Source organism: Bombina bombina, chromosome 2, assembly GCF_027579735.1.
Source record: "Bombina bombina isolate aBomBom1 chromosome 2, aBomBom1.pri, whole genome shotgun sequence".
NCBI lineage: Eukaryota > Metazoa > Chordata > Amphibia > Anura > Bombinatoridae > Bombina > Bombina bombina.
The window spans coordinates 606,510,489-606,526,875 of record NC_069500.1 but is presented as its reverse complement, the minus strand read 5'-3'; the positions used below and the strand labels follow the sequence as shown (position 1 = coordinate 606,526,875).

General features: G+C 38.8%; 1 protein-coding gene across 1 annotated transcript in view; it reads left to right on the top strand.

Annotated features, from left to right (window-relative positions):
- The window catches only part of LOC128649325 (zinc-regulated GTPase metalloprotein activator 1), a 141,701-nt gene that overhangs the window by 47,726 nt on the left and 77,588 nt on the right, over window positions 1-16,387 (top strand). The window contains exons 6-7 of the mRNA XM_053702534.1: window positions 1,102-1,161; window positions 8,955-8,992. Of these exons, the coding sequence (XP_053558509.1) occupies window positions 1,102-1,161; window positions 8,955-8,992 (98 nt within the window). The remainder of the gene's footprint in view (window positions 1-1,101; window positions 1,162-8,954; window positions 8,993-16,387) is intronic.

The window sequence follows — 16,387 nt, the reverse complement described above, 5'->3', positions numbered from 1 at the left end:
ATTGTAATACTTTTTAATGTGATTTATGTTTTTTAAAATTAATAATTTTATCTGTGGAATTTATAGAAATAAATGTGCTTGTTTTGCATTCATCACTTTATATACACACTTTCTGATGCACCAGCTTCAACTGAGCATGTGCAAGAGTTTGCAGTGTATACGTATATTTGTCTGTGATTAGCTAACGGCTGTCACGTGATACAGTGGGCAGGGAAATACAAGCAATCTTTAAAATTTCTTAGAAAACAAGATTTACTGATCATTTTAAATCTTATTACTGTGGATATATGGATTATGCAATTCTACTGTTTTAATGATCCTATGATGAAGTTGTCTTAGCCCCAAAACATTTAAGATGTTAGTTACTATATTATAGACTGTGGGCCTGATTCTCAAAAATAAGCTGGCATCGAGAGAAACTATCAGCTTATTTCACTGAGCACTATGGGGTCGATTTATGAAGCTGCCAGAATTCAGCATTGCTCAAGAACGCAATTTTGCGCTCTTGTGCATTGCCGCTGCCTGCCCGCACACAGCCAATCTCGCACGGGCAGGTGCTGTCAATCTCCCCGGTCAGAAGAGACTGGGGAGATTGAAATTCGCCACCTAAGAGGTTAGGGAAGCAGCGATCTGTTGACCCCTGCTTCATAAATATGAACTGCAGGTTCTCTTGTGAGAACCTGCAGTCATAGGGGCTCGAAGGCGGGTGAAAGCCTTTGATAAATCGACCCCTATATTGTAAAGTAAGTGTCTCTCTCCTTAATATAAAGTATATAAGTAAACTCTCCTTTAAGAGATGCACAGTTGCCAAGGAAAAAGGTGGGATGAAGTGCTCCAGTTTCAGCTTCGTGGAGTTTACATACAGCACTAAAGGGTTTTATAGAAAAACCTTCCTGCAGAATTTGTAGGGACGTATAGAGTAAAAAATTCAAGGAAGTCTGGCATATGAATGAAACTGTTCTGATGACTGATTAAGACAATTAAGGGATAGATGAGACTAATGGGTTTGATATTTTGTCACATTTTTTGTTACTAAACAAATAAGGCTGTGAACAACTTTTGTCTGTTGTCAAATTTTCTATTTGGTCTTCCTTCTGCCAGGTGCGGTTGCTTCTATGTTTTGGGTGGACGCTGAACTGGGAAGTGACATATACCTGGATGGTAAGAAGATATATACTTTCACAAACCCCACACAACACACACAATAGCCATCACTCACTTAGATGCATACAGCTGATTAAAAGAAAGAGTTGGTTACAGCGTTTGGCCTTGTGACCTTATCCTACCCGGGCCCCTAACCTACAGCTACACGTGTAAATGCTGTGTGAGGCAAACAAGTCATATATCATTTTTGTAAACACATAAAAACCAGTGTAACTCTGGCAAAACTTACAGCTCTGAGTGCTCACTAGGCACTCAGACAGAGACAGCAGTGTTTACATCCAGCTAACCAGTCAGTTAACCCCAGACAAACCTAGGTGCATAGCCCAGTAGAAAATGTGACATAAAAATATATCTGATAAGCTGTGCTAAAAGGTTTATACCTAGACTTTGGAAAAAGGTTCAGGTCCGACTTTCTCTCAATGGGTCCTGGAGGTAAATCATGTCTTATCTTTAGAAAAATCTATTATAGTTACATGGGGAAATCAGAGTTCTTTCTGAATGTTATATTCATCTGGGAACAGAAAACAGGCACCTAACTGACTTCAAAATATCAATACTTTAATTTTTCAAATATTGTTCTGTGTTTGAAAATCCTAACTGAGATTATGTATTTTACTAATGTACACAATGATTTATTCCACAACTTCACTGGCCGATATTGTCTTACAAGCTTTTTCTCTTCCGCAGTTTTTTTCTCTTTGTTATTAAAGGGATAATAATCCTCATTTTTTTTCTTTCATGATTCAGATAGAGCATGCAATCTTAAAGGGATACTAAACCCAAAAATGTTCTTTCATAATTCAGGTAGATAATACAATTTCAAGCAATATTCCCATTTACTTCTATTACCTAATTTGCTTCTTTAGATATCCTTTGTTGAAGAAATAGCAATGCACAAGGGTGAGCCAATCACATAAGGCATTTTTGTGCAGTCACCAATCAGTAGCTACTGAGCCTATCTAGATATGCTTTTCAGCCTAGGATATAAAGAGAATGAAGCAGATTAGATAATAGAAATGAATTAGAAAGTTGTTTAAAATTACATGCTCTTTCTAAATCATGAAAGAAAAAAATTGGGTTTCATGACCCTTTAAGCAACTTTCTAATTTACTGTTATTATCAAATTTTCTTTGTCTTTCTTACTATCTTTCGGCTAGGTTACGAGTTTTGCGTTATGAGCGGTGCTGTGCTAACTTGCAAGTTATTGTCACCGCTCACCTCCCTACAGCGCTGGTTTTACAGGTTTTTATAAACCCGGCGTTAGCAGGCAATAAGTGAGCGTAAAGCAAAATTGAGCTCCATACCGCACTCCAATACCAGCGCTGTGGTGAGCTGAGGTTAGCTGGTTTTACGTGCTCGTGCACGATTTCCCCATAGACATCAATGGGGAGAGCGGCTGAAAAAAAGCCTAACACCTGCAATAAAGCATCATAAAGCTCCGTAACGCAGCCCCATTGATTCCTATGGGGAAACTAAATTTATGTTTACACCTAACACCTTAACATAAACCCCGAGTCTAAACACCCCTAATCTGCTGCCCCCGACATCGCAGACACCTAGAGTACACTTATTAACCCCTAATCTGCCGCCCCCGACATCACCCCCACCTAACTACACTTATTAACCCCTAATCTGCCGCCCGCAATGTCGTCGCCACCACCTACATTATACTTATTAACCCCTAATCTGCTGCCCCCAATGTCGCCGACACCTACATTACACTTATTTAACCCCTAAGCTGCCGCCCCCGACATCGCCGCCACCTACATTACACTTATAAACCCCTAATGTGCCACCACCACCTACATTACACTTATTAACCCCTAATCTGCCGCCCAGGGCCGGATTTGCCATTAGGCACAGTAGGCATGTGCCTACAGGCGCATTGCAGAGAGGGGCGCCACGGCACTGGCTGTAAAGTCAGTGTATTTAAAAAAAAATAAAAAATATTTTTTTTTTACTTTTAAACTTTTTTTACGCCCCCTCCCTTGTCTCGTCCCTCCCACCCTGACTCCAGTCACAGTCACTCACTCTCCAGTCAGTGCCGTGGTTTGCAGATTGCAGGTTTGGAGCGGGTTTAGGGCAGGCGGCGTCACGCCCACATCACATGATTCCGGCTGCCGCCCTCAGACTCGCGGCGGGAAAGTGAAGTGAGCTGAGTGTGCTCATTGCTGCTGTCGCCAGAGCCGCCCGCCTGCCCAGTGCACGCCGTCGCCGTGGAGTGTCTTGTGGGAGACTGGCGTTAAGCCTACTGCTGTACCCTCGTGCATTCTCCCCAGCCTGTATCCTCCATCATCTGCTTCCTCAGGTCATTCTCTGCTAGGCAAGATGAGGGGGGTGAGCTGCACGGCAGCCGGCTCAGCTAATGCCGCCTTGCTCATTACCTTCTGATCTGCGGGACTGACGCTGACAGTGGTCTGGAACCTGATGAGCTGTCAGGTAAGTGAGCCCTAGGCTGGTGAGATGGTATGCGGACAGTGCGGTATACGGACGGTCTAATATAGTGTGATGTATATGAGTTTTTAAGGTACCCTGGAGAGCCTGCATTGTATTATAGGGTTATATGTATACAATATATAATATAGTGTATACTAGAGTGCCACAGGGTGACATAGGTTTAACTGAATATGGTAAACTACTAGAGTGTGTGGCTATGTGTGGGGTGACTATATGTGGTATGAGATATATAGGACACACATGTGATATGTATACAATATATAGGGTACACAAGAGTGCCACAGTGTGACACAGCTTTAACTGGATATGGTAAACTAGAGTGTGAATATACTGTATGTGGTATGTATGAGATGTATAGGGTAACCTAGAGTGTGTCTCAGTATGTTATAAGGGTGTCTATATGTGGTATGTATGAGATCTATAGGGTAAGCTGGGCACAGTTAGTGTTAAATGCTCCTCCTCTAAGTCAGCTACTGTGGGTATTGGGGTGGAATGTCTTTTTCATTTTAAATGTCATTTGCCAGTTGGATTGCCTCCTGAGTTCCCATGATAAATAAAGCCAGGGAGGGACTCAAGAGGTGAAGTGGCAATCTTTTAGGAGGTGGCGTGCAGCATTGGAGCCCCTGTTTGAATGATATTCCTGGAATGTATTTTAAAATCAACAGTCCAAGGTTTAATTCTATAAGCAATATAACTGTCTCTTGCTCCTACCTCTGTCTGTCTGTCTGTCTGTCTCTCCCCTCTGTCTCTCTTTCAAGTCCACCTTTCTCTCTCCCTCCCCTCTGTCTCTCTCCCTCCCCTCTGTCTCTCTCCCTCCCCTCTGTCTCTCTCCCTCCCCTCTGTCTATCTCTCCCCCCTCTGTCTCTCTCTCAAGTCCTCCTTTCTCTCTCCCCTTCTCTGTGTCTCTCTCCCTCCCCCCTGTCTCTCTCTCTCCCCCCTGTCTCTCTCTCTCCCCCCTGTCTCTCTCTCTCTCTCTCCCCCCCCTGTCTCTCTCCCCCCCCCCCACCTGTCTCTCTCTCTCTCTCTCTCTCTCTCTCTCTCTCTCTCTCTCTCTCTCTCTCTCTCTCTCTCTCTCTCCCCTCTCTGTCTCTCTCTCTCCCCTCTCTGTCTCTCTCTCCCCTCTCTGTCTCTCTCCCTCTTCTCTTAATAATAATGCAGTAGTTTTGTTGGTTGCAAATATAATAGTTATATTAGTGCACATAATTTTATTATACTCTTATGTGTAAGATAAATACTACACTGGTTGGTGAATATAATGAAACACATAGTACTGACATCTGGCAAATGTCAATCAGTAATGGGATTACTAGTAGGTTCGGTACTAGAGAGATATTTTAGATGAGTGTAATACAATAGCAGAAGCAGGAAATTGTATAAATCACAGCCAAGCTGCACACATTTACATGCTCTTTGGGCAAAATTAACTAAGAAGTCTCTCCAGCCTCCTATTTCACTAATCTCTTTGTTATTCTATGAAGCTAATTCACACAAAAAAAGGAAGATATGAGAATGAGCTTTAGTAAATGCACAGGACAAAATAAAACAGACTGGTGATACTTTTTAGTGAATTTAAAATTAAAGGGTTTTGGGGGTTTGGGGTGCCCTAATTAATGATCGGGGGAGGTGGGGGGCAAAAAGGAAAAAAAAATATTAGTGCATAGAACAGATTATGCTGCATGTTGTGTGGGTCCCATACAACAAGCAGCATACTCTGTTCTATAATGTACTGTGTTGTATACTATTTGTCTAACATTTGCATATCTAACAAAATACTTATTATCCATAATCATAAAAATAATTCCTCTGTTTTTTCACTTTTTTTTGGGGGGGGGGGGCAGGGGGGGGGGGGCGCTTCAGGTTTTTGTGCCTACAGGCACCTGAGATGTAAATCCGGCCCTGCTGCCGCCCCTAATGTGGCCGCCACCTACATTACATTTATTAACCCCTAATCTGCCGCCCCCGACATCGCCGCCACCTACATTACAGTTATTAACCCCTAATCTGCCGCTCCCAATGTCGCCGCCACTATACTAACGTTATTAACCCCTAACCCTAACACCCCCTAACTTTAATGTAATTAAAATAAATCTAAATAAAACCTACTATTAATAACTAAATAATTCCTATTTAAAACTAAATACTTACCTATAAAATAAACCCTAAGATAGCTACAATATAACTAATAGTTACATTGTAGCTATCTTAGGTTTTATTTTTATTTCACAGGCAAGTTTGTATTTATTTTAACTAGGTAGAATAGTTACTAAATAGTTATTAACTATTTACTAACTACCTAGCTAAAATAAATACAAATTTACCTGTAAAATAAAACCTAACCTAAGTTACACTAACACCTAACCTTACACTACAATTAAATAAATTACATAAAATAAATACAATTGACTAAATTACAAAAAAACAACACTAAATTACACAAAATAAAAAATAAATTATCAGATATTTAAACTAATTACACCTAATCTAATAGCCCTATCAAAATATAAAAAGTCCCGCAAAATAAAAAAAAAACCCTAGCCTAAACTAAACTACCAATAGCCCTTAAAATGGCCTTTTGTGGGTCATTGCCCCAAAGAAATCAGCTCTTTTACCTGTAAAAAAAATACAAACAACCCCCCAACAGTAAAACCGACCACCCACACAACCAACCCCCTAAATAAAATCCTAACTAAAAAACCTAAGCTCCCCATTGCCCTGAAAAGGGCATTTGGATTGCATCAGCCAATAGGATATTCGATTGAAGTGGTTGCTCCGCGCCGGGATGAAGATAGAAGATGCCATCTGGATGAAGACTTCGGCCGCTTGGATGAAGACTTTTGCCGGCTTCGTTGAGGACTTCTTGTCGCTTGGATGAAGACTTCTCCTGGGTTCGTTGAGGATGGATGTCGGGTCTTCAAAAACTGTAAGTGGATCTTCGGGGGTTAGTGTTAGGTTTTTTTAAGGGTTTATTGGGTGGGTTTTATTTTTAGATTAGGGTTTGGGCGGAAAAAGAGCTAAATGCCCTTTTAAGGGCAATGCCCATACAAATGCCCTTTTCAGGGCAATAGGAAGCTTATGTTTTTTAGTTAGGTTTTTATTTGGGGGGTTGGTTGTGTGGGTGGTGGGTTTTACTGTTGGGGGGTTGTTTGTATATTTTTTTACAGGTAAAAGAGCTGATTTCTTTGGGGCAATGCCCCGCAAAAGGCCCTTTTAAGGGCTATTGGTAGTTTAGTTTTTGCTAGGGTTTTTTTTATTTTGGGGGGGCTTTTTTATTTTGATAGGGCTATTAGATTAGGTGTAATTAGTTTAAATATCTGATAATTTATTTTGTGTAATTTAGTGTTTTCTTTTTGTTGTAATTTAGTTAATTGTATTTAATTAATGTAATTTATTTAATTGTAGTGTAAGGTTAGGTGTTAGTGTAAGACAGGTTAGGTTTTATTTTACAGGTAAGTTTGTATTTATTTTAGCTAGGTAGTTATTAAATAGTTAATAACTATTTACTAACTAATCTATCTAGTTAAAATAAATACAAACTTGCCTGTGAAATAAAAATAAAACCTTAAATAGATACAATGTAACTATTAGTTATATTGTAGCTAGCTTAGGGTTTATTTTATAGGTAAGTATTGAGTTTAAAATAGGAATTATTTAGTTAATGATAGGAATTTTTAATTAGATTTATTTTAATTATATTAAAGTTAGTGGGTGTTAGGGTTAGACTTTGGGGTTTATAACTTTAGTATAGTGGCAGCGACGTTGGGGGCGGCAGATTAGGGGTTAATAACTGTAATGTAGGTTGTGGCGATGTTAGGGACAGCAGATCAGGGGTTAATAATATTTAACTACTGTTTGCAATGCAGGAGTGGGGCGGTTTAGGGGTTAATATGTTTATTCTAGTGGCAGCGTTGTCGGGAGCGGCAGATTAGGTGTTAATAATTTTATTTTAGTGTTTGCGATGCGGGAGGGCCTTGGTTTAGGGGTTAATAGGTAGTTTATGGGTGTTAGTGTACTTTTTAGCACTTTAGTTATGAGTTTGATGGTACAGCTTTGTAGCGTAAAACCCATAACTACTGACTTTAAATTTACGGTATGGATCTTGATGGTATAGGCTGTACCGCTCACTTTTTGGCCTCCCAGGCAGACTCGTAATACTGGCGCTATGGAAGTCCCATTGAAAATTGACTTTTTGAAAGCTGTGGTAGTTACGTTGTGTTACGGCCAAAAAAGTGTGCGGTGCAGCTAAACTTGCAAAACTCGTAATACCAGCGGTAGTGAAAAAGAGCCTTAACGCTGCTTTTTCACTCATACCGCAAAACTCGTAATCTAGCCGTTTATTTGAAAAAGTAAGAATGTAATCTAAGGAGCCGGCCCATTTTTGGTTCAGCACCCTGGCTAGCGCTCGTGATTGGTGGCTACATTTAGCCACCCAATAAGTAAGAGCAACCCAGGTTCTGAACCAAAAATGGGCCGGCTCTTAAGCTTAACATTCTTGCTTTTCAAATAAAGATACAAAGAGAAGGAAGAAAATTTGATAATAAGAGTAAATTAGAAAGTTGCTTAAAATTGCATGCTTTATCTGAATCATGAATGTTTAATTTTGACTTTACTGTCCCTTTAAGTTCTTGTACATTTATGGCTGATTATGGTAATGAGAATTTAAAATAATCACATTTTGTTGCTTTGCAGCCTAAAATAAAGACAGACAGTTTTTGTTTATCCAGTTGTAATTACTCAGTGCAACATATAACATCCAAGTGAAAGATATAACTCCAACATGTCAGGCAAAAATAAAGACAATTTAAAAACAGAATCGCTGAGAAAATTGTTTTTGTTTTTTTTGTCTCCCCCCCCCATCAACTTGCAGCTGGACAGTAGCTGAAGGATATATGTTAACAGAGCACTTACTCTTGTAAGCTGAATACATTTTGGGCTCGATTTATCAAGCTGGAGCCCCAGCTCGCTTCTGGTGGGCAGCAATCTGCTGCTAGAATTTAAGATTGCACACAAGCGCTATTTTGCGCTCACGTGCAATCCCGCCCTCTTCTCGCTTGTGATTGGCTGTAAAGACCGGGGACATTAAAATTCTCCAACTTAAAGGTAAAGAAGAGTCTAGGGAGTTCTCTTGGGAGAACCTGCAGTTTTAGGCAGGCGAAGGGCTTGATAAATCGATCCCTTAGAGGTAAAATGTCTTCCTTTTTTACATAAATGTTCAGGTGATATTTTCTCATTTGGTTCTGCTGTTATTGTAAGATTTATTGATAAGTATAAATCTGTTTTCTCTACACTGTTCCCATGAGCTGTTTATGTGTAATGTGTTCACTGTTTTTTTCCAGGTATTGTGTCAGTTGTTGATGCAAAGTATGCAATGCAGGTAAGGTGCTCCGTCATATAGGTGTCCTTCTGCAGATGAAAGAGATACAAGGATTTGTGTCAGTAGTTAATATGAGCTGGCCTGCATTATTATTCATAGCTTCCAGAATCCAATTTGTATTTGTTTCCTATAATCCCCAGTAGGATTCACTTTTGAAAGTAAATTTTTATGAATAGGGATATTGTTGATTTAAAGGAACATAAAACACTTTGAGTTATACTTTTTTTTTTTTTTTTAATTATTTTCTGGCCCATATTTCCTGTAATTAAAGTCAGAAGTTTTCCGCTTCTAAGAATTGAAAAGTGCACATTGCAGACTTCACAAAACCCAACACAGCTACATATCTGCCTCTTTTTAGACTCAGATTATAAAATAAGGAACTACAAAACAATGATAGTTTTGCTAACAAAATGACTGCTTAAAGGGACATTCCAGCCAAAATTAAAAATCCACATGGATGCAGTTTAGTTTTTGAATAGAAGCATTTTTGTAATATACATGAATTAGCAAAAATGCTTCTAATAAAAGCTATAGCTGTTTCAAAAGTGTATTTAAGTATGCACTGTGCACCAGCATTTTACACGCAACACTTGCTCTAGGAGCCTAAGGTGCTTGTACCATCTGGTAATGACTCAACGTGTTAATTGCTGACATGATACAAGCCCCACTGGTGCTCTGAGCAGCTGCAGTATTGAAAATGCTGGTGCACTGAAAACATCTAGCTATGCTTCACATGCACGTGCAGAGAAAATGTTAACACTAAAACAGTGATTACTTTTACTAGAAGCTTTTTTGCCAATACATGTGTATTGCAAATATGTTTCTATTCAAATATGTAATTCATCTATGTGCATTTCAATTTTGACCGGAATGTCCCTTTAAGTAACAAGTCTGGATTGGGTCCTTTAAATAAGACAAGAAGTAGGAAAAATAAAAATGTTTTGGTGCATTTACAAATCATACTCACATAGTATGTTAACACATTGGAAGACTGCTGAAAAAGTTATTACAAGGTGTTTACGCTTTACATTTATTATTTTTAGACTGTCTTATTAGGGCAGTTTAAAAAAAACCCAAAAAAAACCCCTAAGACTTGTCAATAAAATTTTCAATGGAAGTATAAATGTGTTAGGCTTTAAAGGGACCTAATACTTAAAAGCGCTTATAAAATTAACCAGAGATCAGATCTTTGGTTAATTTTTTAAATGTGCCCCAAATGCCTCCAAAATACAGTGTTGTCTATTTTATTAAAAAATAAAGACAGCATCTTTTTTTTTTTAATATTCTTTTTATTGAGAAACACAAAATATCCATACAAAATAAATGTATACTAGAAAGAGCATAAGCTTGACAAAGTGCCGTAAATTGGCAAATTAACAGAATGGGAATGTATTCTATACATAAGGTATTGAGTAATTAATTACACGGATCCCATCTTAACCATGGAGTATCACAGTTTCAGTAAACAGAAAATGAAAGCAAACAAAACAAAAATCTGCACCTTGACGTTAATAATGGTTGGAAACTAAAGTAGAAAATATGCCCTCCAATAGGGAAGGGGAAAAACAACATAGTGAGTATCCAAAAGAATGGTAAGAGATATACTTCAACACAAGATATCAGGGAAATATTATATGAATAAAACAGAGGTAAACACCAGCACCATCTATACCTTAAATGCCCAGGGTGGTGATACCTAGCTATCACCTCAGATAAGCCAAAAGTAAAGAGTGTGCCCAGGCGCCAGACAAACGGAGGCTAAGGTAGGTAAAAAATATTAAAATTTAAATTTAATAAACAATAATTGCAATATGAGTTAGACAATAATTACAAATGGCATGGATCCACGCATAAAAAAAAATAAAAATACATAAAACTGACAATGAAAAACAGTTAGATAAAATCCTGCAACAATGGTTAAAAATCCAAGGGTAGAACCAGAACAACACATGAATAGCAGTGTGTATAGTGCGTGCAAATGTTACATGTGGTAAAGTCAATAATTCAATAATCCTAGTGAAAAAATCTCCAAAAAATAATTCCAAAAAATGACTCCAAAATTTGTCCAAAGGTAATGTGATATTGAGTGGTGTCAATCCTGTGAGGTAGTGTAGTGTAAAAAATCCAAAAGTATGAAATCCAAGAGTTAATTAAACAAACCAATGTTATTGGATGTGTCCAGTGTTAGTGATAACTGCCCCTAGTGCTATCGATACCAACAGGTACTGGGTCAAGATGGAAAAGATGCTGTGAGGAAAAAACTTGTGAAAAAAAGAAATAGAACAAATGTATAGAATAATCAAAAATAAATCCTCCAACTGAAATGAGGCTTACCAGTGCAGGTCTACGCGTTTCGTCCCTCTCTATCTAGACTGGTTTGGGATGTAAACTGATGGCCTTTTATAGGGGTTGGTAACTGACAACCGGAAGTGCCCAGCAATAACCGTTTCCGGTTTGACGTTTATTCTACATAACAAAAATCAAACTCTGTAACTTTCTAAACAAAGTGACTCGTGAGCATATTCAATTTAATAGTGGGAACAAATCTAAAAGCATATGCGGCTAGCATAATTCACTTATACTTGGCCTCCGTATGTCAGTGACGTCATTTCCGGTGGGGAGATTGCGGCAAGAAATTGGGATCGGTACTTTATCCAATCGATCTACAGTATTCAATAATGCTTTGATGTTCTGTGTTAATTTCATTTAATAAAAGTGATTGGTATTAGATTTAAGATTATGCCGCTTATTTAATTAACGTTGGTGAGCCGTTTTTCAAGAGTCCCTATTGGTCGTGACGTCACGCCTGATTAGATTATTGATAGGCTGGGCTGGAATATTTGCTTAAAACAGAGGTGTGTTCGTTATATGCTGTCTGATTGGGTATACTGATCGTAAAAACACTTATATCGCTATTGACATACAATATTAGTTAAATATAGCGCTTTTGTTACAGGGCTAATGGTGTGTATGGAATACATTTTGATTCTAGCATACAGATATGTGTCAGTAATAGACATTAACGGCTAGATTTAGAGTTCTGCGGCTAAAGGGGTGCGTTAGCTACGCGTGCTTTTTTCTGGCCGCACCTTTAAAATAACTCTGGTATTGAGAGTCCACAGAATGGCTGCGTTAGGCTCCAAAAAAAAAGCGTACAGCATATTTAACGCCACTGCAACTCTCGGTACCAGAGTTGCTTACGGAAGCTGCCAGCTTCAAAAACGTGCTCGTGCACGATTCCCCCATAGGAAACAATGGGGTAGTTTGAGCTGAAAAAAAACCTAACACCTGCAAAAAAGCCGCGTTCAGCTCCTAACGCAGCCCCATTGTTTGCTATGGGGAAACACTTCCTACGTCTGCACCTAACACTCTAACATGTACCCCGAGTCTAAACACCCCTAACCTTACACTTATTAACCCCTATTCTGCCGCCCCCGCTATCGCTGACCCCTGCATTTTATTATTAACCCCTAATCTGCCGCTCCGTAAACCGCCGCTACTTACATTATCCCTATGTACCCCTAATCTGCTGCCCCTAACACCGCCGACCCCTATATTATATTTATTAACCCCTAATCTGCCCCCCACAACGTCGCCTCCACCTGCCTACACTTATTAACCCCTAATCTGCCGACCGGACCGCACCGCTATTATAATAAAGTTATTAACCCCTAATCCGCCTCACTAACCCTATAATAAATAGTTTTAACCCCTAATCTGCCCTCCCTAACATCGCCGACACCTAACTTCAATTATTAACCCCTAATCTGCCGACTGGAGCTCACCGCTATTCTAATAAATGTATTAACCCCTAAAGCTAAGTCTAACCCTAACACTCCCCTAAATTAAATATAATTTTAATCTAACGAAATTAATTAACTCTTCTTAAATAAATTATTCCTATTTAAAACTAAATACTTACCTGTAAAATAAACCCTAATATAGCTACAATATAAATTATAATTATATTATAGCTATTTTAGGATTTATATTTATTTTACAGGTAACTTTGTATTTATTTTAACTGGGTACAATAGCTATTAAATAGTTAATAACTATTTAATAGCTAAAATAGTTAAAATAATTACAAATTTACCTGTAAAATAAATCCTAACCTAAGTTACAATTAAACCTAACACTACACTATCAATAAATTAATTAAATAAAATACCTATAATTATCTACAATTAAACCTAACACTACACTATCAATAAATAAATTAAATACAATTCCTACAAATAAATACAATGAAATAAACTAACTAAAGTACAAAAAATAAAAAAGAACTAAGTTACAAAAAAATAAAAAAATATTTACAAACATTAGAAAAAAATATTACAACAATTTTAAACTAATTACACCTACTCTAAGCCCCCTAATAAAATAACAAAGACCCCCAAAATAAAAAAATGCCCTACCCTATTCTAAATTACTAAAGTTCAAAGCTCTTTTACCTTACCAGCCCTGAACAGGGCCCTTTGCGGGGCATGCCCCAAGAAGTTCAGCTCTTTTGCCTGTAAAAAAAAACATACAATACCCCCCCCAACATTACAACCCACCACCCACATACCCCTAATCTAACCCAAACCCCCCTTAAATAAACCTAACACTAAGCCCCTGAAGATCTTCCTACCTTGAGTCGTCTTCACCCAGCCGAGCCAAATTCTTCATCCAAGTGGAGCAAGAAGAGGTCCTCCATCCGGTAGAAGTCTTCATCCAAGCGGGGCAAGAAGAGGTCCTCCATCCGGTAGAAGTCTTCATCCAAGCGGGGCAGAAGAGGTCTTCCATCCGGTAGAAGTCTTCATCCAAGCGGCATCCATCCAGAGCGGAGCGGCAGCATTCTGAAGACCTCCGACGCGGAACATCCATCCTGGCCGACGACTGAACGACGAATGACGGTTCCTTTAAATGATGTCATCCAAGATGGCGTCCCTCGAATTCCGATTGGCTGATAGGATTCTATCAGCCAATCGGAATTAAGGTAGGAATATTCTGATTGGCTGATGGAGTCAGCCAATCAGAATCAAGTTCAATCCGATTGGCTGATCCGATCAGCCAATCAGATTGAGCTCGCATTCTATTGGCTGATCGGAACAGCCAATAGAATGCGAGCTCAATCTGATTGGCTGATTGGATCAGCCAATCAGATTGAACTTGATTCTGATTGGCTGATTCCATCAGCCAATCAGAATATTCCTACCTTAATTCCGATTGGCTGATAGGATTCTATCAGCCAATCGGAATTCGAGGGACGCCATCTTGGATGACATCATTTAAAGGAACCGTCATTAGTCGTTCAGTCGTCGGCCAGGATGGATGTTCCGCGTCGGAGGTCTTCAGGATGCTGCCGCTCCGCTCCGGATGGATGCCGATTGGATGAAGACTTCAATCGGATGGAAGACCTCTTCTGCCCCGCTTGGATGAAGACTTCTACCGGATGGAGGACCTCTTCTTGCCCTGCTTGGATGAAGACTTCTACCGGATGGAGGACCTCTTCTTGCTCCGCTTGGATGAAGAATTTGGCTCGGCTGGGTGAAGACGACTCAAGGTAGGAAGATCTTCAGGGGCTTAGTGTTAGGTTTATTTAAGGGGGGTTTGGGTTAGATTAGGGGTATGTGGGTGGTGGGTTGTAATGTTGGGGGGGGTATTGTATGTGTTTTTTTACAGGCAAAAGAGCTGAACTTCTTGGGGCATGCCCCGCAAAGAGCCCTGTTCAGGGCTGGTAAGGTAAAAGAGCTTTGAACTTTAGTAATTTAGAATAGGGTTGGGCATTTTTTTATTTTGGGGGTCTTTGTTATTTTATTAGGGGGCTTAGAGTAGGTGTAATTAGTTTAAAATTGTTGTAATATTTTTCTTATGTTTGTAAATATTCTTTTATTTTTTGTAACTTAGTTCTTTTTTATTTTTTGTACTTTAGTTTATTTCATTGTATTTATTTGTAGGAATTGTATTTAATTTATTTATTGATAGTGTAGTGTTAGGTTTAATTGTAAATAATTATAGGTATTTTATTTAATTAATTTATTGATAGTGTAGTGTTAGGTTTAATTGTAACTTAGGTTAGGATTTATTTTACAGGTAAATTTGTAATTATTTTAACTATTTTAGCTATTAAATAGTTATTAACTATTTAATAGCTATTGTACCTAGTTAAAATAAATACAAAGTTACCTGTAAAATAAATATAAATCCTAAAATAGCTATAATATAATTATAATTTATATTGTAGCTATATTAGGGTTTATTTTACAGGTAAGTATTTAGCTTTAAATAGGAATAATTTATTTAAGAAGAGTTAATTTATTTCGTTAGATTTAAATTATATTTAACTTAGGGGGTGTTAGTGTTAGGGTTAGACTTAGCTTTAGGGGTTAATCCATTTATTACAGTAGCAGCGAGATTCGGTCGGCAGATTAGGGGTTAATAATTGAAGTTAGGTGTCGGCGATGTTAGGGAGGGCAGATTAGGGGTTAATACTATTTATTATAGGGTTATTGAGGCGGGAGTGAGGTGGATTAGGGGTTAATAACTTTATTATAGTAGCGGTGCGGTCCGCTCGGCAGATTAGGGGTTAATAAGTGTAGGCAGGTGGAGGCGACGTTGAGGTGGGCAGATTAGGGGTTAATAAATATAATATAGGGGTCGGCTGTGTTAGGGGCAGCAAATTAGGGGTACATAAGTATAACGTAGGTGGCGGTCGGCAGATTAGGGGTTAAAAAAAATTAATCGAGTGGCGGCGATGTGGGGGGACCTCGGTTTAGGGGTACATAGGTAGTTTATGGGTGTTAGTGTACTTTAGAGCACAGTAGTTAAGAGCTTTATAAACTGGCGTTAGCCCAGAAAGCTCTTAACTACTGACTTTTTTCTGCGGCTGGAGTTTTGTCGTTAGATTTCTAACGCTCACTTCAGCCACGACTCTAAATACCGGAGTTAGAAAGATCCCATTGAAAAGAAAGGATACGCAATTGACGTAAGGGGATCTGCGGTATGGAAAAGTCGCGGCTGGAAAGTGAGCGTTAGACCCTTTCCTGACTGACTCCAAATACCGGCGGTAGCCTAAAACCAGCGTTAGGAGCCTCTAACGCTGGTTTTCACGGCTACCGCCAAACTCTAAATCTAGGCCTAAGTTTCCAGAATAGAGTGCCAATAGTACTTGAGGGGAATATGAATAGATAACTGCGAGTTAAGAAAGCTAAGATAGCTATATGATAATATTCAATGATCATAATTATGCGTGTGTGGTTAAGGGGAATGGACTGCGAGTCAGTCCTATCTTGAGACATAGAATGAATGAATGGATAACTGAGAGTCAGTCCTTTTATTGAGGCATAGAGATTAGAAAGCTAGTATAGCTATATGTTGTTATATAACATTCGTATGGTCATAAATATGAAT